The sequence below is a fragment of the Rhinolophus ferrumequinum genome, chromosome 11, assembly GCF_004115265.2.
Source record: "Rhinolophus ferrumequinum isolate MPI-CBG mRhiFer1 chromosome 11, mRhiFer1_v1.p, whole genome shotgun sequence".
NCBI lineage: Eukaryota > Metazoa > Chordata > Mammalia > Chiroptera > Rhinolophidae > Rhinolophus > Rhinolophus ferrumequinum.
In genome coordinates, this window is record NC_046294.1 from 59,245,978 (window position 1) to 59,271,432 (window position 25,455).

Genomic DNA, 25,455 nt, shown 5'->3' on the forward strand with positions numbered 1-25,455 from the left:
CCACAAGGCAGTGACCATTTTGATTAGTTAGTGAGCTGCCCCCAGCCACTCAGCAGCCACACCCATCTGAGACTTGAAGGGTGTATATTCCTCCTACAGGGACTGACCTCCCTGATGGATGGGCCACACTCACACCAGTGGCTGCTCTCACATTCCTCATTTCCCCATGACTCCTACCTATCCTTCATTCTTGGGACGCAGTGCAAACACTGCTCCCCCTGAGGCCTTTTCTTATGTCCTCATAAGAAGTATCCTCTCCCTTCTCTGAGCACCCTTGACCTTTATCTGTACTTCTTTCATGGATCTACCACTTTCTCCTTTGTGGCACAACGAATTTTGTCCATATCTCATCTCCTCCATTAGACCCTGAGCTCTGAAAGCAGAGTTCTAGGCAGTATTCTAGATTTCCCACCAGGGCTTGCCAGGAGTTGGTAATGAATAGTTGAAGAAATTCTTGGGAAGGAAGGCAGAGGAGGGTTGTAGAAAAGTGAACTCAGGGCCTTCAGGGACGAGGCTCTCCTTTACTGTATGCCTGGGCATCTCCCCTCACACCAGAAAGTTCAAAGGAAAAACACAGTGACAAGGGTGGCCATTTTGGAATCCATTTATATTGTCAGTGTTACGCTGGGCTTCATCCAGCCACGCACCAGCCTCTGAGAGTGCATCAGACCGTCTGAACATTCATGGCTTCCTTGGGCCAAGTGTAGCTGTCCAATGTAAAGGAGTCATAGGCTGGAGTGTAGACCAGGGATCTTACAAAAGCCTCCTTGTCCTTGGGCTCTGGGTAGTAGGAGGCCAGGCTGTGTTTATACGCGAAGTTGAGAACCTAGGGAAAAACAAGTTTGGCTGAGGAACTAGATCTAAGGAGCAGTCTGCTTAAGTGCCCTTGCTTGGGGCGTGTGGAAGGGAATATACCCTGAAGAACCAGACGTGTGCCTCTCATGAGCTGTGGCCCATGAAGCCACTGGATAGGAAAGATGAGCTTCCTGCCCAGATACCGGGCTGGAGTCAAGAGGTCTCAGACTAGAGTTTGCCTCTGCTTCCAACAGTCTGTGAGTCCTCAGCAGTGACATTATCCTTGCTGAGCCTCAGTTTCCTCATCTTTAAAGTGGGAGTAATAACATCTTTCTTTAGAGTGGTGTGAGAATAAAGTGAGGCAACAAGAAAAAATGTTTAGTGCCTGATATTCCCCGCGCCCCAAATGTGGGTTGAATTGGAAGGCAGTCGGGACATTGTTATCTGGATATTAGATTTGACATCAGAACAGCGTAAATCTAAATGTCCCAAAAAGGAAGGAACTGGACAAGGGAAAGCTGGATTATTGGTCTTGAGGGTGATCCTGCAATGGACAAGTCATGGGGAGTGAGTGCTGTTGTGCAATGTATTTTATAAAATTATTTTAAAAATTGATTATAAAAAATGCAAAATACATATACTAATAGAAATAACAGTACAGGAAACCCTCATGTATTCATCGTCCAGATTCTACAGTTCCCAATGTTGGGCCAGTCTTTATTGCAGCATGTTCTGATTCTTTGAAAACCCGTCATCTCTGCGTGGTCTCTAGGGTGACATTTTTCCTTGGACTGTTCCATGAACCTGATCATCCCAGGGCCCAGCGTTTCTGAGAGAAAGGAGGGGAATGAGCATCTGCTCTGGCCAGAAGGCAGTGTGGAGCTTTTCTGACTGTTCTCTTATAATCTTCTCCACAACTCTGGGAGAGGGGAATTACTGGCCTCTTTGGAAAGAAAGGAAACTGAGACTCAAGGAAGTGAAGCGATTGGCCCCAGGTGACTCTGCTGCTGACTGGCAGAGCTGGGACTCCCCAGCTTGAGCTCTTTCCCTAGTGGTATGCAAGTTACCCTCTCTGTATAAATGGGCACTTATGATTCATTTAAAAAAAATTCCACCCACGTTCCGGTCCACAAAACTATGGATGACCTTTCTGCCTGATGTTTGAAGGGAAAGCCAGGACCATTCCCAGAAGTGGCCGGAGTGGGCGTTGCGGGTGGGGCTCGAGCTGCAGGCAGGAGTTTGTCACCCAGCCTCTGGGTTGTATGCAGTGCAGCCCCAGGAGCTCAGGATGTCTCCATAGCTGCCATCCCATTAACCCTCCGCAGTCAGAGAACGTCAGTTAGCCTCAGTACTCATATTTCGGGGGTAGGATGCCCCTTACTTCGATGGCGATTCTCAGAGACACATCTCGGATGGTGTTGAGCGGTGGGTATAGTCTCCCCTGGGACAGATGCTGCTCAGAGACCTCCTGGGCAATTTTCTGGGGAGAGAGAACCAAGAGGCGCAAGCTCAGTTTCTGCCTTCTCAGAACAAGCCCAAACCATTACACCAGAGACCCCCCTCACCCCTCAAAGGTGGCCAGTCTCTGCATTTCTCACTGTTGTTTCTGCTACCACGTGGCCCCAGGGGAGCTTAATGCTTGGGCTTAAGCCAGGACCCATCCTTTCTGTACTAGGAGACTGGCTGAGGCTTAAAACAACCTGAGGCTTTCTGAATTCAAGAGAACAATCACTAAGACCAAGACAAATAAACTCATGGCTTGCAAAGCAGACTCTGGGATCTCCCCTTGTCTGGTCTAGCCTGTTGCACATGGACCCCTGAGTCCCTTACTTCCTGAACTCCAGCCTCTCCCATGGCCTTGGTAACCTCCTGGGTGCTCACCTAGGCCATCGGTCTCTGTATTCAGGGCTCCTTGAGCTCTGGTCCCAGACTGAGGAAAGGCTTCTTCTCCAGTGAGCCCCACAAATGGGCCTTAGACTTTACCTGAATAAATGCCTTAAGCACATCACCCTGAACACAGTGCCCTCCACAGCTTGCCTCCTTTGTTCAGAGCCTGTCTTGGAGGGCAGCTTACTTCCCAAGCCTCATCCTCCAGCCTCAGGCACTGGTGCTCAGCCAGCCTTGCAGAAAAGCCTCTTTAATGTGGCGGCTCTGCATCTACTCCCGCAAGAGCTTCTTGTGTCAAAGTTAAATTTGGGAAAAGCCTGGGAACGTGTGTCCCAGAATGGGCAAGGTAAAGGGGTTGGTCTCTCCTCAGAGTTTGGCAGACAACGGGGAAGTGGGCCTCCCCTTCTGCTGCCTCATGCTCACATTCCTTTCTCTCCCTTCCACTCAGTCAAACGTTCACTGAGTTCTGTGACGTGCCACGTTCTGTGCTAGGTGCTGAGGATCCATGGTGGAGAAGCCATGAAGTCTTTGCCCTCCTGGAGACTGGTGTCAGTGGACAATTAAAATTATACCAATTATAACGCAGTGAATGCAAGGAGAAAGGACATATAGACATAGAGGAGTCTGCCGTGTACAGGAAAGGCTTTCCAGAAGAAGTGCTATAAGCTAAGACCTGAAGGACAAAGTATGAATTACCTGAGAAGGGGAACGAGAATAGCACGTGCACATTAGATTCTCGTAGGTGAGAGAGAAGAGGGAGCAAGAAAGAGCAAGAAGAAGAGATTGAAGAAAGAACATTAGACGATATGTAGACGGTAGGGAGAGGGTACAAGTGAGGCTGGAGAGGAAAGAAGGCCGGGTGATGAAGTGCCTTGTATGGAAATCGTAGGAAGCCGTTTGCACGTCATCCTGTAAGCCCCGAGGAGCCATACACCAGTCGGAAATGAGGATGGTGACGGCCTGCTCTGGATTTGGAAGGATTCTCTTTATGGAGGAGATGGACTGATCAGAGGGAATCAGGATCTACCTCCATGGCTAGATCTGCATCTAGAAAAGTTATTCTGCAGAGTGAAGAGATAAATCATGTATCTGTGGTCACTGCTAAGGCGTTGGGCACTGGACATGCTCTGCTTCACTTGCGGTCACATTGCTTGGGGTCACCCTGGTCATCACGTGCCCAGTGACCTTGAACAAGTTACTTAAATCCTCTGTGCCTCACTTTGCTTGTCTAAAACGTAGGAATAATCGCTATACGTATTTTACAGAGCTGTCAGTGTGAAATGAATTTGTCCACGTAAATCTCCTAAAACTTGTATTATTTTTTTCCATAGGAAAAAACAGATTTGACTTAAATTGTCTCAATAAAAGCACCCTTTTCAGAAACATAACTTGTCAGGCCTTTGAAGACCAGATTGTCAGCTCTTGGAGGGGAGGGACCTTGTCCTGCTCACAGCAGGTTGATTAATAAGTAGATTGAGATGGACACTGTTCTTGTAACGATGGAGATGGACTGGCCCACAGCACAGGGAGGGAGGTGGGGAAGAGGGTGAGACTGTCTCTGGGGGTTACATAGGAAGTCTCTAGCACCCACGTTTCTGCACAATGGGGGGACTTGCTTTCAGACCGACTCTGCCTAATCAATGGGAGTTTCAGATAGCTTTGCCTGTGGCCATAGGGCAGACATCACCACCACTGACCATGGCAACGAGAAAAATACAAACACAGAGCACTTCGACAGGAAGGACACAGAACCACTGCACGAAGCCATAGCTAGTGTGCACATAGTTTGAGGGAGGCTGAAACACCTCCAGGAGACGTTATCGGAATGGCCTTGCAGAGCTGGCACTCAAAGCCCAAGATGGAGTAAAAAGGAACCTAGTACATGAGGCAGTTCCTTGTGGGACTCGTGGAAGTGGGTTTGGACAGGGCTGCGTGTCTTGCTGGTTTTGCTGGAAAATGCAGATGGATGTTGGAAATCACAGTAGAGCCTTTGGAGCTCATTGGAGATAAATACATTTAATATCTGTATATGTTCATAGCTCTGATTAGTGTAACCTCCCAACGGAGACATTTCTATGCCTCAGAGTGAGGTTAAATGTGAAGTGCCTGGCATTTAGTAAGCACTCGATAAACGTGAGCCACTTATAACTGTTATTATTATTAATAACCATTATTATGAATGTGGGCTGTCATTCTTAATGAATTCTTTCATTATTTTCATCGTGTCCAGTTTAGAACCCTCCTGGGAGCTTTTCTAGTAAGATACCTGGAGCAGGTGCACCCCCACACCCCGATATCTGTAGTCAGAGCAGGCAAACCAGAGAAGCAACCCATCCCTTTCCTTAGGGGAAGCTGCACTCGTGGGGCTTATTCTGCCAGCAGGGATCCCGGTGACGTGGTCAAAACCCATGGCTGGAAGAACCCCTTGCCTATCATGGTCCATGAGCCCACAGTTTCAGATGTGGCAACTTTGGGGCAACTCCTCTGTTCTGAGCATCTAGACAGGCACTGCTGGGAGACAGGGAGCAGTACAAGGTATGTCTCCTCACAGCCAATGCTCTGTTAACACCCCTGCTTTCGACTATTTCCTATCCCCTCTTAAAAACCCTGTGTGTGTTTTGAGAGAAGTTCAAGCTGCAAAGTGATTTTGAGAGACGCTTGAGGTTCAAGTGCTTTGGGGATCCATTGCCAGGGTTGGGGGCAGGTTGGTAGAAGAGATGAGAGGAGGAATCTTTGGGGGACCGGTGTGGGACGTGGGGTAGGTCACAGGCTCCCCTGGGTGCACGTAGGGAGCAGGGACAGTGCTACCTCTGCCGTCAGGAGGAAGATCTCATCTGGGATGTGCCGGATCCCGCCGGCGATGACGCCCAGAGCTACTCCCGGAAACACATAGGCGTTGTTTCCCTGTCCCGGAATGAAGGTCCTGCCATCCTCCAGGGTCACACTCTTAAAAGGACTTCCACTGGCAAAGATCCCTCGGCCCTGGAGGCAGGAAGAAAATCAGAGACGGAGCTTGGAGATCGGTTTTGGGCAGTAAGGTGGCCTAATCTTATCCCAAACATTGGACCTTTCTTCATCCTCTCCCAAAGGCTCAGCATTGTGTTTTGTTCATTTGACCAGAAAGCTTAGTCCCACTGAGTTACCTGGTAGCCAAGAAACCGCTGAAAGGTGAAAGTGTACCTTTTTTACCTGTCACTTCCTGGGAGGGCCAAGCCAGGACATGACAGGTATGCACGTGGCCTAGAGTCTGCAAATGCCTCGGGTTCTGGAGGCTCTGTGTTATCAGGGGAACCTTGAGCATATAGCGCAATGGTAAGAGCGTGGGCTTTGGAGTCAGACCTGGGTTTCAGGGCCAGCTCCACTCCTTACTAGCTCTGTGCCCTTGGGCAAGTTACCACATGCTTCTGAACCTCAGTTTGCTCCTCAGCAACTGGGGGATGTGTTTCACCCTCATAGGGTTACTCATAGTTATTGTTACTATGTCCTCTCAGCCTGGGGAAGGAAGGACTCCCCGCTGACCTCGGTGACCTGGTAGCACTTCTCAGCCGTGCACTCGGCCTTGCTGGTGGGGTTGCTCAGGGCAAAGATGATAGGGCGCTCGTGGAAGGAGGCCATGTCCCTCAGAATCTGCTCCGTGAAGGCTCCTGCGATGGCGGCAACACCTATAGGGAAAAGGCGGGGTAGTGGGGATGCCTACTCTTTAGAAACAACCCATTCCTCTCCTGGTGGTAGTCGTGGGGAACTAGGTGCAACGTGAAAGACTCAGGCGTCTCGGGGATGGCATCTGCCACAGAGATGGAGGGAGCAGAAGAGAAAGGGTCTCTCTGCTTGAGCTGGCTGAGACCTCCTGTTAATCTCCAAGGGACCACTGGTCCACTGCAGGTCCCTGCCCAGTTCAGATGCACCTGGGAAGGCATTCTTGGCATTGTCCTTTAGACTGGGCTGCTGCCTCAGTACAGGGAGAGATGCCACGGTCCCCGCCTCAGGAAGGAGTGCTCCTGTCGTTCTGGTTAGAGACACCAGCCCTGCGCTCTTCCACTGCATAACTGCACCATTTAGCCCCAACTCGATGCCTTAGATCTATGGTTTTTATACAGTAGTCACTCAATAAAAGTGTGTGGTATTGAATTGCACATGGGATAGGGGAAGAGCTGTGTTTCCATGGACCACTTATGTCCTCTTGCTGAGCCTCAGTCTCCACCTGCAAGTCAAGAGGGTTAGTTGGGCTGGGCCGCGGGCTGCCTCCCTCCTCCTACCTATGATGGCTGTGGGTTTCACCAGCCTCACCACCTCCTCCAGGGAGTTCACCTCGGGATGATCTTGAGCAAACATCTCCTTCTCATGGTTCAGGTGGCTCCTCCCCTGCAGGGAAAGGAAAAATGTGAAGCAGCTGTAGTGGTGAGAACTGTTAGGCAGGGTCATGGATGCATCCGGAGACGCTGAGAGTGTTCCCTGCTGAGGCCTGTGCTTTGGTCTGCGCTATCAGAAGGCTTGGGGCCCATCCTCTCGATCAGATTTCCTGGTAGAACCTAAAGATTTTTAGTGTGTGTGTGTGTGTGTGTGTGTGTGTGTGTGTGTGTGTGTGTGTGTATTTATTTAATCCAAACTATATATAGAGAATCCACAAAATCTTTCTTTGAGCTGCTGGGGTCATGAACTTCCTGGGCCAGGACAGAAAGGCTCTCAGGAAATGTCTGAGTCTGACTAAGACTCTTGGTCCCAAGACATCCAGCCCCTAGATCCAGTTAGGAAAGGGGCCTCAGCCACCTAGGGCCAGGGAGCTAATCTGAATACATTTCACAAGAGCCACTAACCTCCCTGTGAAAAATAGTAGGCTGAGCTCTAGAGCAGGCTTACCATGGCTGGCTGTGCCCAACCAGCTTCACATGCCTTCATTTTCATCTAATAGGAGTCAGTGGATGACAGATTGGTAAATGGGTACAGATGTTTCTGATGACTCCTTTGGGTTAGCTGCCCTCATGAGAACCAGAGTGAAGACATCAGCTCTGAGAGTTCTGAGTAGGGGTGAGCTCAAAGGGGTTAGCAAAAGGATGTTGAAAGATGGGCAAGACGGAAGTGTGGCAGCCCCGACCTCTGCCTGGATTATGCTCTGGAATGACCTGGGGTGGGCGGAGGACTCTCCAGGCCTCAGTTGCTTCCAGCAGCAATCTGGTTCTACATGGAATAGAAAGGTCATTTTGTGCTGAGGGGTCTCTGCTGTTCTTGGTCGACGGCCCCTCACACCTCCCCTGTTCCTATCTCAGTCATCTTTTCCATCTCTCACTGACAGTCCATGTTAGTGAAATTCTGGGAATTAAAACTTGGAGCTCTGAGTGAAGTCCTAAGAGAGGAGGTGATCCAGTTGTGTCCCTCACCACATTCCGGTCAGAAGCTGGACTGTTTCTCATTTTTTTTCACTCATACCTTAAACAGTAGTTATATACTTAACATGCACCAGACATTGACATCAAGACTATATAGCCTAGTAGGGAAACAGACTAGTAGAGGGGCAACTGCCCTATGTGGTAAGTGCAGTATATGGAGGGGGAAGGCTACATGACCATTGATGTAGGAAATTCATTGAGACCCAGAGGCTAAGAGGAAACTTCTTGGAGGAGGTAACATTTGAGCTAAATCAGAAAAGGAAGAAATGATGGTGTTAAGGGTTGAGAGTGGGCATGTGGGAAAAGACAGAAGAGCATTTCAGGCAGAAGAAGAAAATGTGCAAAGATGTGGAAGACAGCATGTTACTTTTGGACAACTATGATTCAGTGTGGCTGGAGGTTAGTGCAAGGCAGGAAGTGGTGGGAGAGCAGGCCGGAAGGGGCACACATACACACACTTGCACCCATATTCAGAGCTTTTGGACAAGAGAAATTAAGGCTACTTTATGATGCGTCTTTTGCTTTGGAAGTTAGGGCATTGCCCTCCCTTTGCCCTCTATTCTCTCTGAGCTGTTTGGTCCTTGGAGACTTCATCCTGTCCACTCCCAATAGCTGAAGGTGTCAGAAAACATCGAGGTCTCCAGGCTGACAGTACCTTGACAATGAGTCCCTTGGAGTCCACCATCCAGATCTTCTTTGTGGCCTCTGCCTTGGGTACACCTTCTTTCTCTAGGGCCATGACAAGGAGATGGGCGATGCCCATGGCTGCCTGGGAGGTACCATATGGCAGATGTTCAGACACAGGGCAAACAGCTACTTGGCATTTATCAGATGCTTCATCAAGGTCCTCTCTCCTTCCCCCCACCTCTGCTTCCAGGAGACCCAGCTAAATCCTTGCCTTGAGTCATCCAAACGTTGGGGCCAAGGCATCTGCAATTATCACAACACACCTGTGCTTCTTCCTCTTCTCAGAACCCCAGGACACCTCCCCTCCTTGACACCCATTCTTATTTTTCTACTGGAACAACAGTAGAGAGCCCCTGATGGCACCTACCTCACCTGCACCTTGGAAAACAAATACATGATTGGAGAGCTTGTTCTTGGTGATTCTCAGAGCAGCCAGGATCCCTGCCACAGCGACGGAGGCTGTGCCTGCAACGGTGTGGACTAAGATCAACCTCTGGCCACTGGGTCCCAGCCTCCAAGAGAAGACCTTTGGCAGAATCCCCCCACCCCCAGGACCTGTGGTGGAACAAGCCACATTCCTTAGTCCTTATCGAAGTCAAGCCTGTAGGCATGCAGGTTTTAAAGCAAATCCATGCCCTCTTTTGCAGATAACTGTTACTTTGGGAAACAGCTCCTGGATTGTTACTCAACCCTGGGAGAGAAGATCAGAGAGTCAGGTGCTGCTACCACCATCGTTCGCAAATGAAATGACAAGAACCAATATAATAGAATCCAAAACAAAGCGTGAGCCTCATAGAAAGTCTTTGTTTAAGGAATAAATGGATAAAAACATATTAAAAATGAGGCCATAGGGCCGGCCTGGTGGCTCAGGCGGTTAGAGCTCCATGCTCCTAACTCCGAAGGCTGCCGGTTCGATTCCCACATGGGCCAATGGGCTCTCAACTACAAGGTTGCCAGTTCAATTCCTCGAGTCCCGCAAGGGATGGTGGGCTCCGCCCCCTGCAACTAGCAACGGCAACTGGACCTGGAGCTGAGCTGCGCCCGACACAACTAAGACGGAAAGGACAACAACTTGAAGCTGAACGGCACCCTCCACAACTAAGATTGAAAGGACAACAACTGGACTTGGAAAACAGGCCTGGAAGTACACACTGTTCCCCAATAAAGTCCTGTTCCCCTTCCCCAATAAAATCTTTAAAAAAAAAAAAATGAGGCCATAAACCAGCCATGAGACATTAAGTGACCATATGAACTAAGGTGCCTATCTTATCCACTAAGTCGTAAGGTTGGCTAAGCCTAGAAGCATCCCATTGTCAAATGGCGTGAGCATGACCAGAAGGGAGAGTAAGTTGCATGAACAGGTGGCTCAGATTCGTTTGACACCTACTCCTCCTTCAATCTACACCTAAGGCCTCAACAGGAATTCCTTCTCGCCAGCTGACCAAGAAGAAAATAACCTGGACTTGGTTTATAGGTTATTCTTAATAATATGCTTCCATCAACTGGAAGTGAATGGCTGTAGCTTCACAGCCCCAATAAAAGGTAGTCCTAAAGAGTAATGGTGGACTACTTCCCCATGGACATGACTCTAAGTGTCCTTGGTTGTTTGGTCTAAGAGATAGCTAGATGGAAGTGATTCATGGGCAATTGCTAGTGGTTTCGCTGGATGGTCAGGGACTTAGAAAGAACAGAATAGTAAGATTGGTGATGAGGAAGTCTGGGGAAGGGGTGTGTGGATGGACCTCTTGGAACAGGTACAGTGTGTGAAGATATCTGTGCCCCATGTAAAAGCTCACCAAAAAGTGTGATGAGAATAGGTTCTCAATAATCAGGTGAACAATGTGGCATGTCCTGTGCTTGTCAGTCAGCATCTTTCCCCAGACACCTAGGGTTTGCTCAACGAGTTTATGTACAAAGTAGCCATGGTGACAAGGATGGAGGGTTTGCATGGACTTCCACTCACCAAGGCTGATCTGCTACTGCTACTGCTGAAAAACTAACCTGTCAATGGCAGAGATCAACGTTGAGCTCCTGATATGGCACCATTCCCTGAAAGGACCATCCATCTGGCAGCAGGATGATTACATTGGATGCCTTCCATTATAGACAGGAAAGAGATCTGTCCTCACTGGAGTGAACCGATATTCTGGATATGGATTTTCCTTCCCTGTCTATGATGCCCTGCCAGTGCCATCGTCTGTGGATGTTTGGAAGGCCTACTCACCATCCTGCTATAGTCCAGACAACAGGCTTCTTTCTAATCAAGGAATTCATTTCACAGTAATAGGAAAGCAGCAACAGGCTCATGGAATTCAGTGGTCTTAACACGTACTATACTGCCCAGGAGTAGCTGGCTTAATAGAATGGTAGAATGGGCTACTGCAGATCTACTTAAGACTTAGTTGAGGTAACACCCTATGGAGATGGTGAGGCTCTATCTTACAGAATGCCATATATGATTTGACTTAGTAAACAATACACTGTACTCCCAATCCCACAGCCAGAGTCCTTGGGTCTGAAATCAAGGGGTTGAGGTGGAAGTGGCTCCTCTCCCCATTTTACCTGACTCACTTGCCAAAGTTTTGCTTCCTGCCCCTTCAACACTGTGCTCTCTGAATTGGAGGTCCTGATTCCCAAAAGATATATGCTTCCATCAGAGTTCACCACATGGTTTCATTGAATTGGGAGTTGAGACTGCCACCTGGCCACTTGGTGCTCTTTTTGCCTTGAAACCAGTGGGCAAAGAAGAGGGTTACTTTACCGATTGTGTTGATTCATCCTGATAACCAAGGGAAACTGGGGGCAGGGAGGATTATACCAGAGCCCAGATCTTCTGGGGTGTCTGATGATACTTCCATGCTTCATAGTAAATATTAATGCATACTATTACAACTAAAGAGAGGCAGGACTCCTGAGGATTGAGATGCCTCAGAAATGAAGGTTTGGGTCATCCTACGAGGTAAAGAATCCTGGCAAGCTGAGGTCCTGTCTGAAGACAAGAAAGCATAGAATGGGAGGTTGAGGAAGAAATTTATAATCATTAACTATGGCTTTATGACTGGTTATAGAAATGAGGAATGTAGCAGCCACGCATCTTTTCTCCGTTGATTATTATGTGATACATAATGGCATATATTAGTGAATTTATTCTCCCTTCTCCTTCCTCTTATTACTTTATATAAGTTTTGTTGGAGGTTAATTCTACAATTTAGTCTTTAGGTAACCGAATTTTCAAATGTGAGTGAGACTGAGTTTTTAAGAATAGTTCATCTGCCCAGAGATGGATAGTGTGGCTTTCTTTCAGAGATGAATAAAATGACTTGTGAAACTTTGCCTCTCCCCATTTCAGGGAGTAGGTAGAATGTCTTCATTTGTTGGAAAGATAGTTGCATTTTATTATACATTTTGGTAGAGTTGTTTTTGTTGTTGTCTGGAAGTACCTGTGTATAAAATGGCGTATGGATGCTGAATAGTTCAAAGGGTGGACTGTACCAATTGGTGGGTGATTGTTTCTCAGCTTCAAACCCACTCTTGACTCTGCTTTGTCTACAAACCACTTTTCAGCTTTGTTAACTGGCTCTATGCTGGGCTCTGACAATAGGGGGCGCCAGAGGGCGACTGAAAGGCTAGCTGAGGGGCTAGGAACTCTTTTCCAGTATCATCCTGCCTTTTAAGATTGCGAGGTAAAATGTAGGCCACTTAGTTAAATTTGAATTACAAATAAACAACAAATGTTTTTCAAAAATTTATTTTCAATGACAGTTGGCATTCAATATTATTTTATATTAGTTTCAGGTGTACAGCAGAGTAGTTAGACATTTATATAATTTACAAAGTGATTCCCCCCCATTAGTCTAATACCCTCTTGGCACCATGCACAGTTATTACAATATTATTGACTATATTCCCTATGCTGCACTTTACATCCCCTTGACTATTTCGTAACTACCAATTTGTACTTCTTAATCCCTTCACCTTTTCACCCATCCCCCCCAATCCCTCCCATCTGGCAACTGTCGTTTTGTTCTCTGTATCTATGGGTTTGTTTCTGTTAACAAATAATGTTTTATTGTAAGTATGTCCTATGAGCTAGCATAAATGTTCTAAAAAAATTGTTTATCTGAAATTAAAATTTAACTGGGCATCTGCATTTTGTTTTGCTAAATCTGGCAACCCTACAGCCTTGGTTTTTCACCTTTACAGCAGCAGTTTGTCCCCGGAGCAGCAGCTGAATGCAGTTTGCAGTGTGTCCCTCACTTATAGAACCAGCCTGGTAGCACACCCCTCAGAGACACAGATACTAAGCCAGCCGCCGCCTCATCTTCCCTTTGCTTCTCCAGCCCCAGGGGTGGTAGAGATCCTTACTGTTTTATTTGGCTTTTCAATTCCTTAATACATAATTCACAATTCTTGGCATCAGGTTTTCTCTGTTAAAGCAACTGGTGTGGAACTTGACTGACAGAGTTCATAATAAAGTAATTGCAGTTGGCAATGTGTCATGCTAGGCGGCCTGCGGGGTCTCTGGTCCCGCTCCCCGCATAAGAACGCAGGATATGGGGAGGCCAAAAAGGAGCACCCACGGAACCATGGGTAGGGGATTCATACCACTCTATTCTCGCTAGCTGCTGGGTTGGAGACACAGGAAGTAGGAGCCACATGATCTGCAATCCGCCATCAGCTTCTCCGCCAACCAATCAACCCACTTGCTAACTGCAATCCGTGCTTGCTAGTTTAGCCATGGCAGTTATATCAGTGGCCAGTGGCTAACTGGTTACAGCTGATGGCCATCTACTACCCAAGCCAGCACCTTTCCATGTGAGGACGAGAGCCTGGAAATTGCTCTCTGGGACTCTGTCCCTATACAATGATAAGCTTCTATGATGGTCAAAGAAAAGTAAATTAAAGTGGGACTATTTATGGCTTGTTAAAGTTGCACAAAACAAAGAAATCAATGTTAACTAGGGCTGGTGAAGGAGCAGTGAAAAGCAAAAAGTTCCAGCATGCATTGCCTTTTAAAGAGCTACAGCTGTTTTTTGGAAAACTATTTCTTCCCAGTATAGACTAAAGGCATAAAATTTTTTTTGCCCTTTGACCTCATGCTTCTACTTCTGGGAATCTATGCATGGAAAATTTCAAAATGTATGTCCTAGGATATTTATGACAGTGCTATTTATAATGCAGAATGACTACAAATAACAAACCTAACAAAGGAGTAATGGTTAAATAAATTAGCTTGTGTAGATACTCAGTAAACTATATTGTAGCCATTAAAAATGATTGTTGTGAAGATTACCGTGTTTCCCGGAAAATAAGACCGGGTCCAATATTAAGTTTTACTCCAAAAGATGCATTAGGGCTTATGTTCAGGGGATGTCCTCCTGAAAAATCACGCAAGGGCTTATTTTCCGATTAGGTCTTATTTTTGGGAAAACATGGTACGTAGCAACACAGAAAATGCTATGAAGTTAGTAACATATTGTTCTAAGTGCTTTATATGTCTTAATGTAAAGACACTTATTTACTCCTATTATCATCATCCCCATTTTACAGATTGGAAAAATGAGGTACAGAGCAGTTTGCCGGATTGTCCAAGATCACATAACAGAATGAGGCTTTGTTCCTGGGGAATCGGGCTCTTAACCCGATCTGTGCTCTTAACCCCCAAACTATGATTCATGGGGTTAGTTGTAAGGAAGAGAACCTTAAATAGTCTACATATCATGATTCTAATAGTAAAAAAATACACACAGCGAATCTGGAAGGAACTGCAAAATACTAATGGTTGCAGGGTGGAAGTATGAGTGAATTTTGTTTTCTCTTTCCAGTTTTCCAGGGGGTTGCTTTTTGGTAGCTCTGGAGTGGGGCCTTCTCCCAGAACATGGGTTGGATTTGTGCCTGGCTTAGAGGCTGTGTGGTGGGCTGAGATAGGTGGCTTGGCAAACAGTTGGAGACTAATAAATGCACATTCGTCACTGTGGACATTAGAAGGCGGGACCCGATACTCCCCAGAAGATAGGGTGCAGGCTCTGCAGCCTTCACACAGCTATGGCCTGGGGGGGACTGCTGAAGTGTCAGCAGGGTCCCAGAGCCATGGCTGAGGACTACTGGGCTTCCGAACATCATCTGAGGGTCGCCAGGGAGCTCAGTGTGCATTTACTGAGGTTTGGGCCCTCCACAACTAAGACTGAAAGGACAACAACTTGAAGCTGAACGGCACCCTCCACAACTAAGATTGACAGGACCACAACTTGACTTGGAAAGAAGTCCTGGAAGTACCCACTGTTCCCCAATAAAGTCCTGTTCCCCTTCCCCAATAAAATCTTTAAAAAAAAAAAGAAAGAAGTTATTAAATGATTACAAGTGTGATGACTGTTATAAAGGAATCGTTCATGATATACTTTTTGTTAGTTTACCTGTAGAAAAGTATGCTATCAGTACACTTTGCAGCCTCGTGATTCCCCATGTACTCTATGTTCCAGGCGCATTATTCATCAACAGGCCACATGTTTTTTCACTTGTGTGCTTTGCCCTTGCTGTGCCCCCTAGCTGTGGGATCCTTCTGCAGTTCATTATTTATTCCTTAAGATTCAGCCTAAATGATTTCCTCTGCCAGGCATTTTCTGCTTTTCCCAGGCATCGTTGCCTTCTTTTCGGACATCTACTTTTTATGTAACCTAACTAAAGCTGGGCTATGTCATGGCCAGGCTCAGCACTGTACCGCATTGGAAAGGAACACCAAGCTGACATCCAATAAAGGATCAAAAAGCCATTTGAAATTATTTAAATCACTTACAGAGGTGGTGAGAGTTGGAAGGTAGGACCCTCCTCCCAAATCCCCAAATACCCTTTGTCTATCATTTTCTCAAAGTCCACTTATAATGGTGACTATTCCCTATAGCTCGGTTTCCCTGCAAACAATCTCATCCGTCTTACTTTTTGCCCCCCAAAACTTGCTTCCATTTTAGTTTACGAGGCAGAATCTGTTATCCAAAAGTTGTCCAGATGATTTATACGCCCATTTACGTTTGAGACCCACTGAACTAGATGGCTTCTCTAGGTGAAGTACTGGTTTCCGTCCACTGGATAGAGAGGGAGTTTTCTGCTCCTTGGATTCTACTTCGGGACCGCTTTCTGCCTCCTGAAAGGAGGAGATGTACAAAGCACCTGCCACCAGATGGCGCCAAAGATATTTCATCAGGGAAGCTCCCCAAGACACTGCTTGCGCTCTTGATGGATCTTTACCTTCTAGGGTGTTAAATATCTTTTGTGGTTAGAACCTGCAGTTTGCATAACGGCTTACCTGCGAAATAGGGTGCTGGATTGGGAATGGAGAGCATGACATCCAACAATTGTACAGGTGAGGAAAACGAGGTCAGAGAGAAGCAGTGGCTTGCCAGCCATCCAGTTAGAAGCAAAGCAGGAAAACCTGGATGCTGCTTCCACTCCTTCTGGGTCTATGCAGCTCAGACAGCCTTTCCTGACTCTAAAGCTAAAGGTTGCAGGAGCCACATAATACAGGTTTCCATGGGGGAGATCTGAGGGGCGAGTGGTAGTACAGGTAGAGGGAAGTGAATTTAGGCAGGGTATGTAAAATTTTCAGCCATGACTCTGGGAGAGGTGGAAAACACAAACCAACGGGAAATATGATAGGAAAGAGTTGAAAATGTCAATGAAAGGACACGGGGCAACTGCTATTTATTGATTACCCTCTCCATGACCTTGGCTCCGTGCTAGGTGTATGCTTACCTGCATTTGTTCACTGAATCTTCACAACAATTCTGTGAAGTAGGTACTAATGTCCTTTTTTCCCCCCACCCCCCAAGGTGGAAAGTGAGATTCAAAGAAAATAGAAACTACCGGGAGAGAACTTCTGAATCCTCTCACCGCCAAGTCTATAAAATCTCTGCATCCATGTCCACATGCTTTGCTTTTCCGCCCCCTCACTTTTGACGAAGTGCCCCTGCTCCTAGCTAAAGGCACCTCCAGGTATGTGCCGGACGCCATCATTTCTGCCTACTCGAAGAATTTGTCACGTCTTTCTCTCCCCTGTCTTCTGCAGCCTCAATTCCTCCCTGTCTACCGGATCACTGCCAGCAGCTTAGCAATGTCATGCAGCTCGCTCCTGGAATAGCCTTTCCGTGACCCTATGTAGTTCCCACTTTATTTCCTACTTCCCTTTACCGCCAAAGTCTTCTAGAGAGCTGAATATACTCATTGCCTCCATTTCCTTTCTTCTTGATCTCCCTGACACCCAGTCCAACTAAGTGACTGTTCCCACCTCTTGTGAATGTCACCAGCACCTCCACTGCACCAAAGTTAGGGGTCAGGCCTCAGCCCTCCTCTTCCTTGACTGCTCAGCAGCATTTGAGATCATTGCTCATTTTTCCTTTGGAAAACTCTCCCTGCACTTGGCTTCTCACCCTGCCCTCGCTGGCTACTTCTTCATGGTCACCTTTCTGGGATCTTCCTTTGAGGCCATCCTCTGAAGTGGCAAGTTACCCTAATTACAGACCAGAACTCAAGAGGAGAAATAGCAGTTACTTAAACCCCATATTACAAAGTTTGGCAAATAAAGTTATCTCCATCATTAACTTTCATTTTGGGGGACTCTTGGGAAACATGTTAGGGATCTATAAATGGAGAGAAAGGAAGCTGCTTAGCTTTCTGGAGGAAACCCCCTGGAATAACCCACGGATCCAGGGACGTGTTGGAACATGGCTTGTGCCCGAAAAGGCCATGAGCAGCACAAAACAACTGATTGTTCCTCATTCACAATGAAAGAAAAACAAATTTTCCTTTTCGGAGGGAGCTTTCCACAATTACATTTCCTGCAAACTGAGTCCTGGAGGTTGTAGGTTCAAGAAACAGCACAAAAGGACAAGCTGAGAATATAGTTTCTATTCTGCTTTTACCAGTCACGTTTGACAAGGTTAAAGGAGTTTCCATGCTAAACAACAGGTTATTGGAGAAGAAGGAAAGAAGTAGCTATTTATCAGGAGAGGCCAGGCTGCTGTCCCGGGCAGTGGGAAGGACGGGGAGTTGGGCTCTGGCTAGGCTGACTTTGGAGGCCTGTGGCATGGGGGGACTGGGTGTCCTCTACTCCAGGCCAGGCTTGCTGCCACGAGCCACAGAATCACCTCCATTCATTGTTCATTAGTGTGTTTCTAATGGAAACTGAGAACCAGGTCTGGGGCTTCCCTGGGCTAGGCCTTGGATGTCTAAGGGGGTCAACAGCATAAATGTCCAGAAAATTCAAGATCTCCTTATTGGACACGAAGCAAAAGCCTTCTCTGACTGCTTCAACCCTATGTCTTTACCATGAGGGAAATTTTCTGGACCCCTAGACTCTAGAAAGCAGTTCCTGGCCCATGGAGGAAAGTGGCATTAGGCCCATTCTGCCACAATTTGGAAGGAACCAGAGAGAATCGTTACCATCTTCTCGGCTTCTCTGGGGATGTAACTGATGTAACAGGCTAAGGAGGAGGTCCCCGAGAAGCCAGTATTAGATGCTCGAGACGCATGTGACCCTCAGGGCTGGGACAGCCCTGTGAGTGAAGAACAGCCTCAGCACACAGGATTTAATGAAAAGGAAGATTTGGGGGACGGGGGAGACATCCGGTTGAAGAGACTAGGGGAAGTGTCACTGTGGGGGAGAGAGAACAGAAAGGTCCGGAACTGCTGCTCACTGTGTATGGTGGTGTCGGCGGCGGAGGAGCAGACCCCTGACAGCTGGAAAGAACCCTGGTGTCTTGAAAACACCAGGACGGGTCAGCTGCACAGTCTTCTGAGCTGGACCTTTCCTACTGAGCTCCCCTTTCCTACGGTGGCGTCTGAGCCCTGGGGTGCTTGGATGCATGCTGCAAATAGGGTGACTCCTCTTTGCATTATTCCCAAGCCCTGGGGAAGGATGGGATCCTGCCTGTGGAACAGGTGTGGCCCTGGGTGCAGTGTCTTGGGGAAGGTGAGGGCTTGAGCCCTTCAGGACAAAGAGAAATTAGCCAAGAGCGGAAAAGAGTTCTAGGCAGAGGGATGAGCACATTCAAAATCACAGTGTTGGAAGAAAATTCACAGAAATGTGAGCAATTCGATGGGCTGGAAGAATCGAGTGTATGTGGAAAGTGGAGAGGTGAGGTGGGACCCTGCCTCCTCTCTCCTCACGCTCCCCAGGTCCTGCGCTCACCCTGGTTCCTCTCCTCACCTCCACCAACACCTGTCTGGCTCAGGTCTCAGCCCTTCCTCCTTCCCTTACCCATGTGCCGGGAGTCCACTCTGCACCAGCCGTGTTAGTGCTAGGTACCAGCACTGAGTACGTTCTGTGCCTGTCTCTGCCTGTGATCACCATCATCCTTACAACAACCTGGTGCCATAAACGGGGGTGATGATGGAACTACGTAACAAGGAATTGGCGTAAGCTGTAGCCAACTGGGACAGAGGCGGGCCTTATGAGAGCACCCTGGTCATTCTAGCGATACCGGCTGATTATCAGTCACCGTTGTTAATACCCTTATGTCCATTTGACAGATAAGGAAAAGAAGGCTGTGAGGATTTAAGCCACTTGGTCAAAGCTGCAAAGCAGACAAGTGGGGAATCTAATGTCTATTAAGCTCTCTGACTCGCGCATAAAAACCTGAAAGTGTGAGGGGGTGAGGACAGCCCCCCATACCATAACACAGGCACCCTGACAGGCCGTCCGCCCCTGGGGATGTGGCAAGAGTTGGGGGCAATGCAGGTCCAGGGAAGACTGGTGAGGTAGGAGGACGCTCTGGAGCTGACATGCCAGCTGGGTTTTCTTGTCCCCAGCCACACCCTGCGGGCAGCTAGCAGTAGAGGCTGGGGGCCCGTGGTCACTAGGCCAGCAGGGTCTTGGACCTGACTCCTTTGGAAGGACACAGCGGGCCTGGCCTCCGGCATGACCATTCCTATTACCATTTCTCCTCAAGGTCTCCCTCTTCCCCTAAGAGCAGGGAGGCTTCCTTGGTCCCAGCTGAAACAACAAAGTCACCTGAGCCGCTCGCTGCGTTTTCCAAAATTCCTGAAGAGGCTGCCAGCTATGAGTCAGTGTGTTGGCAGCCCTGCTCACTGAGAACCTGCCTGGGCACTGAGGCTTTCCGGGAGTCTGAGCTGTAGTGGGAGCAGGAGACATTGGCAGCCCTGGGGAGCACTCGACCCTTCCAGCTGGGGCTCCAGAGGACCCATGGCCCTATGGGGTCAGTGGTTCCCAGCTGTGTGTTACGGCATCACCTCCTGGGACGCACTTCAAACCATGTGCCTGAGCTCCTGCTCAGCACCAGGCATGGGCCTGACCTCATGGAGCTCAGGCTGGTGGGATCCTTAGGCTTTTAGTCACATCTGTCCTTGTTCCACTGAGGACACGAGGCTGGGATGGTGTTCAGAGCATGCAGCATGGCCCAGTCTCATCTTCATTTGGGCAGCCAGGTTCCAGCCCCTGGCCTGTGTGGGGTTCTAGAAGATTCTGACCACAGGTACGAACTGCCGGGGTGGACTGGCCTGTCTCCAGCAACCACACGTGGCATGGCTTTGGTTTCTGATCCCCACTGCGATTGTCCCTTCTCTCCCACCCTTTCCCCCAACCCTCTCTAATACTGTGCATGCAGGCATTCCTTTTCTATTTTTGAGCAAGGCCGTGTAGTCTTACATTTCATTTCTCTTTCCTTTGTATTTAGAGGTAAAGGAGGCCAATTCTAGCAGAAGCTTAACCTTCCATGTTGCCCCATTAGTTCCTCAGTCCACTCAGCAATGAGAACACACAGCACAGGCTTCTGATCCTCGACCCATCACTAACCAGCTGGTGGCTGTGGTCAAACCCTTTCCCCTCCCCTCATCTTTGGGTTTGTAAACTGTGGGAGTTCGAGGAGGGACTGAGAGAGGTGAGGAGAGCAGCAGGATGCAGTGATCCCCATGCTTGGGTGGGGTCTGGAACTTAATCCTGAGCAAGAAGACTCACTGCACCATTTCACCGACACAGGAGAACAGACAGCCTGATGTCTTGGACAGAGAGTGGAGAGTTTGAGTCAGAAATAACTAGGTTCCAGTTACTATTATCCAGAAATAACTAGTCCCAGCTCTGTGCCTGTCTGGCACAAACTTAAGCAAAACGTAACCCTTGAACTTCTGTTTCCTGATCAGTGACATAGGATAGCAATGTCTGTCCTCTCCCCAAGGCTCATAACACCAGCATGGGCCAGGGAACTCTGTCCTACACACAATGAGACTGAGAAACAACGGCTTGAACTGGAGTGGGGGAGAGGGAAGAAGGGGAAAAGACAAACAAACAAAACCTAAAGTTCTATGTGCAAAAATGTTATTATTTGGCACAGCTTGGGTTCCCTGGGAAGCAGAGTCTGAGACATGTGGAGTGTTGAGGATGTGCCCTTGGGATCAACATACATGAACAGGTGGGTGTGCTTATGAGAATGTCAATTTGCATACGTACACTTCATTCATTTATTCTTCAAACATTTATGAAGCATCTACAATGTGCCAGACAGCTGGGGAATGAGAATAGATAAGACATGGTTCCTGCCTCCGGAAGCTTACTATCTCTTGGGGAGACAGACAACCCAGTGCACGTGTCTGGGGTACAGTGTGGTAAGAAAACTGACAGGGTGAACAGGTGGCTGGGGGGGTGCCTGGTGTACACCCAAATTCGACTGGGGAAGTGGGCGCTGAGGTGGGGCCTTCCCTGGGACAGGACACCCTTGAGCTGCGTCTTGAAGGGTGCGTGGCAAAGGGCCTGGGGAGGGTACCCCAAGATGAAGAACAGAACTTTCACACACAGAGAGGACTGACTGGGAAGGACGTCATAAGATACAAGTAAGGGCGGGTAAGAGGGGAGAGAGAGAGAGCTTGGTCGGGGTGGAGGTGGGACACAAGCAGGCAGGTACTTCCAGTGAGGAAGTGACAGCTTTCTCGTGCAGAGGGGGTCGACAGCCATCGTTTCATCTCAGAGGTGTGTTCTGGCAGCAGTGTGGGGGCGATGGGAGCGGATGGACTGCCGGACCCCGATGTGTCCCTGTGCCTGTGTTTATGAGGATGTACACACATGTGGCTGTGTGTGTGTGTCTGCACAGCTGGAGTCTGTGCACAGGTGTTGCCCACATAGACTTGTTTTCCACGTCCACCCTCTGGCCTTGGCAGCCCGGTGGGCTCAGGGGGGTGGCTGTCCTGTGGCTGACTCATGGGTGAGTGCCATGACAGGGGAGCTGGTCAGGGACTAGCAGGTGTTTCCTCTAGGGCCACAGGCGCAGCCCAGCCCTCTGGGCTGTCAGTGAGGTGAGCAGCGGCAGCGACTGACTGCTTCCCTCCCTCAGCCGGGCCTCCTGGGCTCCAGGGCTGGTCCCAGGCCCGTGTATCATGGCTAGGGGAACAGCATGCTGACAAGCTTGGGGGGTTGCCATGTGTCAGTTTTCCCTTTTGGGGTCTTCTCTCCCTGGGCACCCACTCTGCAGTGCTGAAGTCATATATTTTCATCCTTAATTATCTAAAATATGCTTAACTATGTTATCCTGTCTCTTGAAAATTTATAATGAATACAAAAAAAAAAACAACCCAAAAAACCAAAAAATCATTTAGTCACCTTTCTTTAGCCCTTAATGTGGACCACAGGCAAGGAAGAGGCATTTGGTTTTGTAGTAGAAGTATAAAATCTGGGAACAGTAAGGTGAGTGATTAGGAACCACATTGGAATTTACAGTCCAAATTTCAACTCTGTGCTTATTGGCTACAGAAGGTACTTCTCTCTGTGCCTCACTTTCTTCATTTAGAAGACAGAAGATGATAATATCTCATAGGATTAAATGTTCTTTACATAACATTATTTATATTAAATTACTATACACTACCTGATGTCTATTAAATATTCAGCTCTAAACATTAGCTATCATTACCTGGGTTTGAATCCTCTTAGCTCATTTGATACAAAGTCGTGACCGCTTTGGGCCTCTCTGCAAAACGAGGGGTTGGCCAATTGCTTACTCCCCAGGATCAACACCTGTCCCCCACCGACTTGTTCTTTTCACCTCACATGCATCCTTGGTTTTTAAAGATTTTGCTTGCCAACACTTCATTTGTTAAATAATAACCCATATGTCATCAAGGTCTCCCTTGGGCTTTATAAAATCCCAGGAATTGCTCACAGAGCTCCTTATGAACAACGCCTGGATCCTGGATCAGGAGAGAGGTTCCCCGAGGGACTTCCCTTTCCACTCCAGTTTCACACAGTGGCATCCCCGCAGCAAGAGTCAAAGGCCTTCAGCTATTTCTGGTCCCTAGCACAGGTCACCAAAGTTGATCCTGAACTAGAAGATGTTTCCCATTGGCTTTTTGGCGTGCTCTGGGGCCCTGGTGCCATGTCTTTCAGGGATATCATTCTGAGGAGCACACATTCCAGTCAAGTTAAGAGAAGGACTTGTCCTGATTCTCCGACAAGGATACATTTTGTGCTTGGAAAATCTAAGAGCAAATCCTTCTGGCTGGGGAAGGCCATTTTTATGGCGATTGATACTTTGGTCTGAGAGTCCTACGTGCATATTAACTCTTTCAGTTTTCACAGGACTCTTCCAAGGCAGTTATTGTCACCCTCATCGAACAGATGATGAAACTGCAGCTCGGAGATCTGATCTGCCCAAGTTCAACCAGCTAGAAAATGGCATCACAGCTTAGCATTTCTTACCCCTATGAAATCACATGATTCTTACTTTTCTCTGACGCAGTAATGCTCTCCATTCTAGAGGTGAGGAAACGAAGGCCTAGCAAAGGCACGGGACTTGTTCAAGGTCACAGAGCTAAGAATTAGCACCATGGGAATTGATACAAGGTTGATGTGCTTTCTTCGATATCTGCTGGCAGGAAACCAGCTAAGAGGTACCCCCGCTTTGGCACCCCAGCGAGCCTTTGAAAAGGCATTCGTCCTCCCTCGGTGGCTTTGTCAGGCGGGGTGGAAACTTACCTTGGATGTCATCGTTGAACATGCAGTATTTGTTGCGGTATTTGTTGAGCAGGCGGAAGGCGTTGGCATTGGCAAAGTCTTCAAACTGGATGAGACAATTTATTCCAAACCTGTGGGGAGGGAAAGGAAAGAACGCATGGTTGCCTCCGCGAGGCAGATCCCTGGCAGTGGGGAGGAGGCGCAGGCAGGCCAGCAGGTGGGGGAGTATGGCATGGCTCATTCACCCGGGTGTTTGCCACCTGGCCGGCTCCTGGACTCCTGGGCTCTGCCTACCTCATTATGGATGAAGATGGGGAAGGGAGAGTAGGGGCAGTGGGCTTGGTGGTCAGCGGAGCCCACCTCACTGTCTCTGAGGTGGGCTGGTGGCTCACGTGGGCCACCACGTGGAAGGGCTGAGATAGGGCCTGCTCTTTCTATGGCCTGTGGCCATCTGAAATCCCAGCAGAAATCTCACTCTAAACCCAAGTGCGTGCAGACAGCCCGGCTTGCCCAGGGACCTGGGAGCCACTGCCCTGTTCCAATCGCTCCCTGGGTGGGCCCCGAGGCCATGACTTCCTCCATTAGAGACTCTTCTGGGTTCAGGCATGGCTCCCTGAGAAGATGCAAGAAAGGCTGAGAGGCAGCTACGATTAAGCCGCTGTCCCCTACTTCCACCTCAGGGAGGGTGTCCTCCGTCTCACAGGCGCAGAAGAATCAGTTAGTGAGCCCGTCTACAGTGCAGGTCCCCTGTCCCATCTGCCAAAGAGTCTCACTCAGTGAGTTTGGGTGGTAGGGCTGAGGAATCCGCATTGTTTTCCTCCAGAGTTATAATCGACAAATAAAAACGGTATGTATTTAAGGTGTACACCGTGATATACATATATCTTGTGAAATGATTACCTCCGTCAGGCTAATTGACACATCCATCACCTCCCATCATTACTGTTCTCTGTTTTTTCAGTGGTGAAGACATTTAAGATCTTTTTTAGCAAGCTTCAAGTATACGATACGGTATTAATTACCACCTATGGTCCCCGTGCTACACAGGAATCTGCATTGGTGGCCAGCACTCCAGATGGTTCTGCTCTGACAGGCGAGGGGGCTCTGAGAAACGCTGCGTTGGCGGGTGAAGACGTGCTCACGAAGCTGCCTGAGATGCCTCATGTAGAATCTATGCTAAAACTGCCTCCGCGAGTTCAAGGTCAGGAAGAAGTTTGCATTTCTTACAAGATGAGTAGACTCATAGCCTATTTTTCCTGCTAACATTGTCTGGGAGGAAGGTGAGAGCTACGTTTTCTGCTGTTTGGCAGTCGGTTCTCTCAGCCTAGGCTTTCCTCACGCACCTCCCCTCTGACTCCACTCTTGCTCTTTGATCCTGGTTTCGTTAGTTTTATCGTATTGTGTCTCTTATTGAAGTCTTTCTGGAAGCAGGGGTGATATGAATTATTAAAAAATCACTTAGTCCATGGACAGAACAAGGATTTCATCTCATGTGTCAATTTGTGACTAACAGTCTCTGAGGTCATGTTCATTGAGGAAAAAATGCCCTGATGGATCAGCAAGGAGGGTCGGGGCGTATGTTAGGGAGCAGTGGCCTGCCATTCCCAACCCGCTGTGAACTGGAGGCTTGGGACCAGCTATAGAAAGAACGAATTATGACCTTGCTGAAAAGGCGGGTGGGCACATGCTTCTGCGTGGGCTTCCTGTGCTATGGGGAGCATCTGTCTGATGAGGCAGGTGACGGGGTGAGTAGCA

At 48.3% G+C, this 25,455-nt stretch overlaps 1 protein-coding gene across 3 annotated transcripts in view; it reads right to left on the bottom strand.

Annotated features, from left to right (window-relative positions):
• Nucleotides 1–501: 501 nt before the first annotated feature.
• Nucleotides 502–25,455, bottom strand: part of ME3 (malic enzyme 3) — a 175,006-nt gene continuing 150,052 nt past the window's right edge. For 2 of the 3 annotated variants that reach the window (XM_033120709.1, XM_033120710.1), the window contains exons 8-15: nucleotides 23,722–23,831; nucleotides 9,121–9,218; nucleotides 8,722–8,835; nucleotides 6,939–7,044; nucleotides 6,202–6,344; nucleotides 5,491–5,664; nucleotides 2,177–2,275; nucleotides 502–826 (exon numbers count right to left, since the gene is read on the bottom strand). In XM_033120709.1, the coding sequence (XP_032976600.1) occupies nucleotides 665–826; nucleotides 2,177–2,275; nucleotides 5,491–5,664; nucleotides 6,202–6,344; nucleotides 6,939–7,044; nucleotides 8,722–8,835; nucleotides 9,121–9,218; nucleotides 23,722–23,831 (1,006 nt within the window). In that variant the 3' untranslated portion in view covers nucleotides 502–664. The remainder of the gene's footprint in view (nucleotides 827–2,176; nucleotides 2,276–5,490; nucleotides 5,665–6,201; nucleotides 6,345–6,938; nucleotides 7,045–8,721; nucleotides 8,836–9,120; nucleotides 9,219–23,721; nucleotides 23,832–25,455) is intronic. The other variant, XM_033120711.1, reaches the window with a different exon arrangement.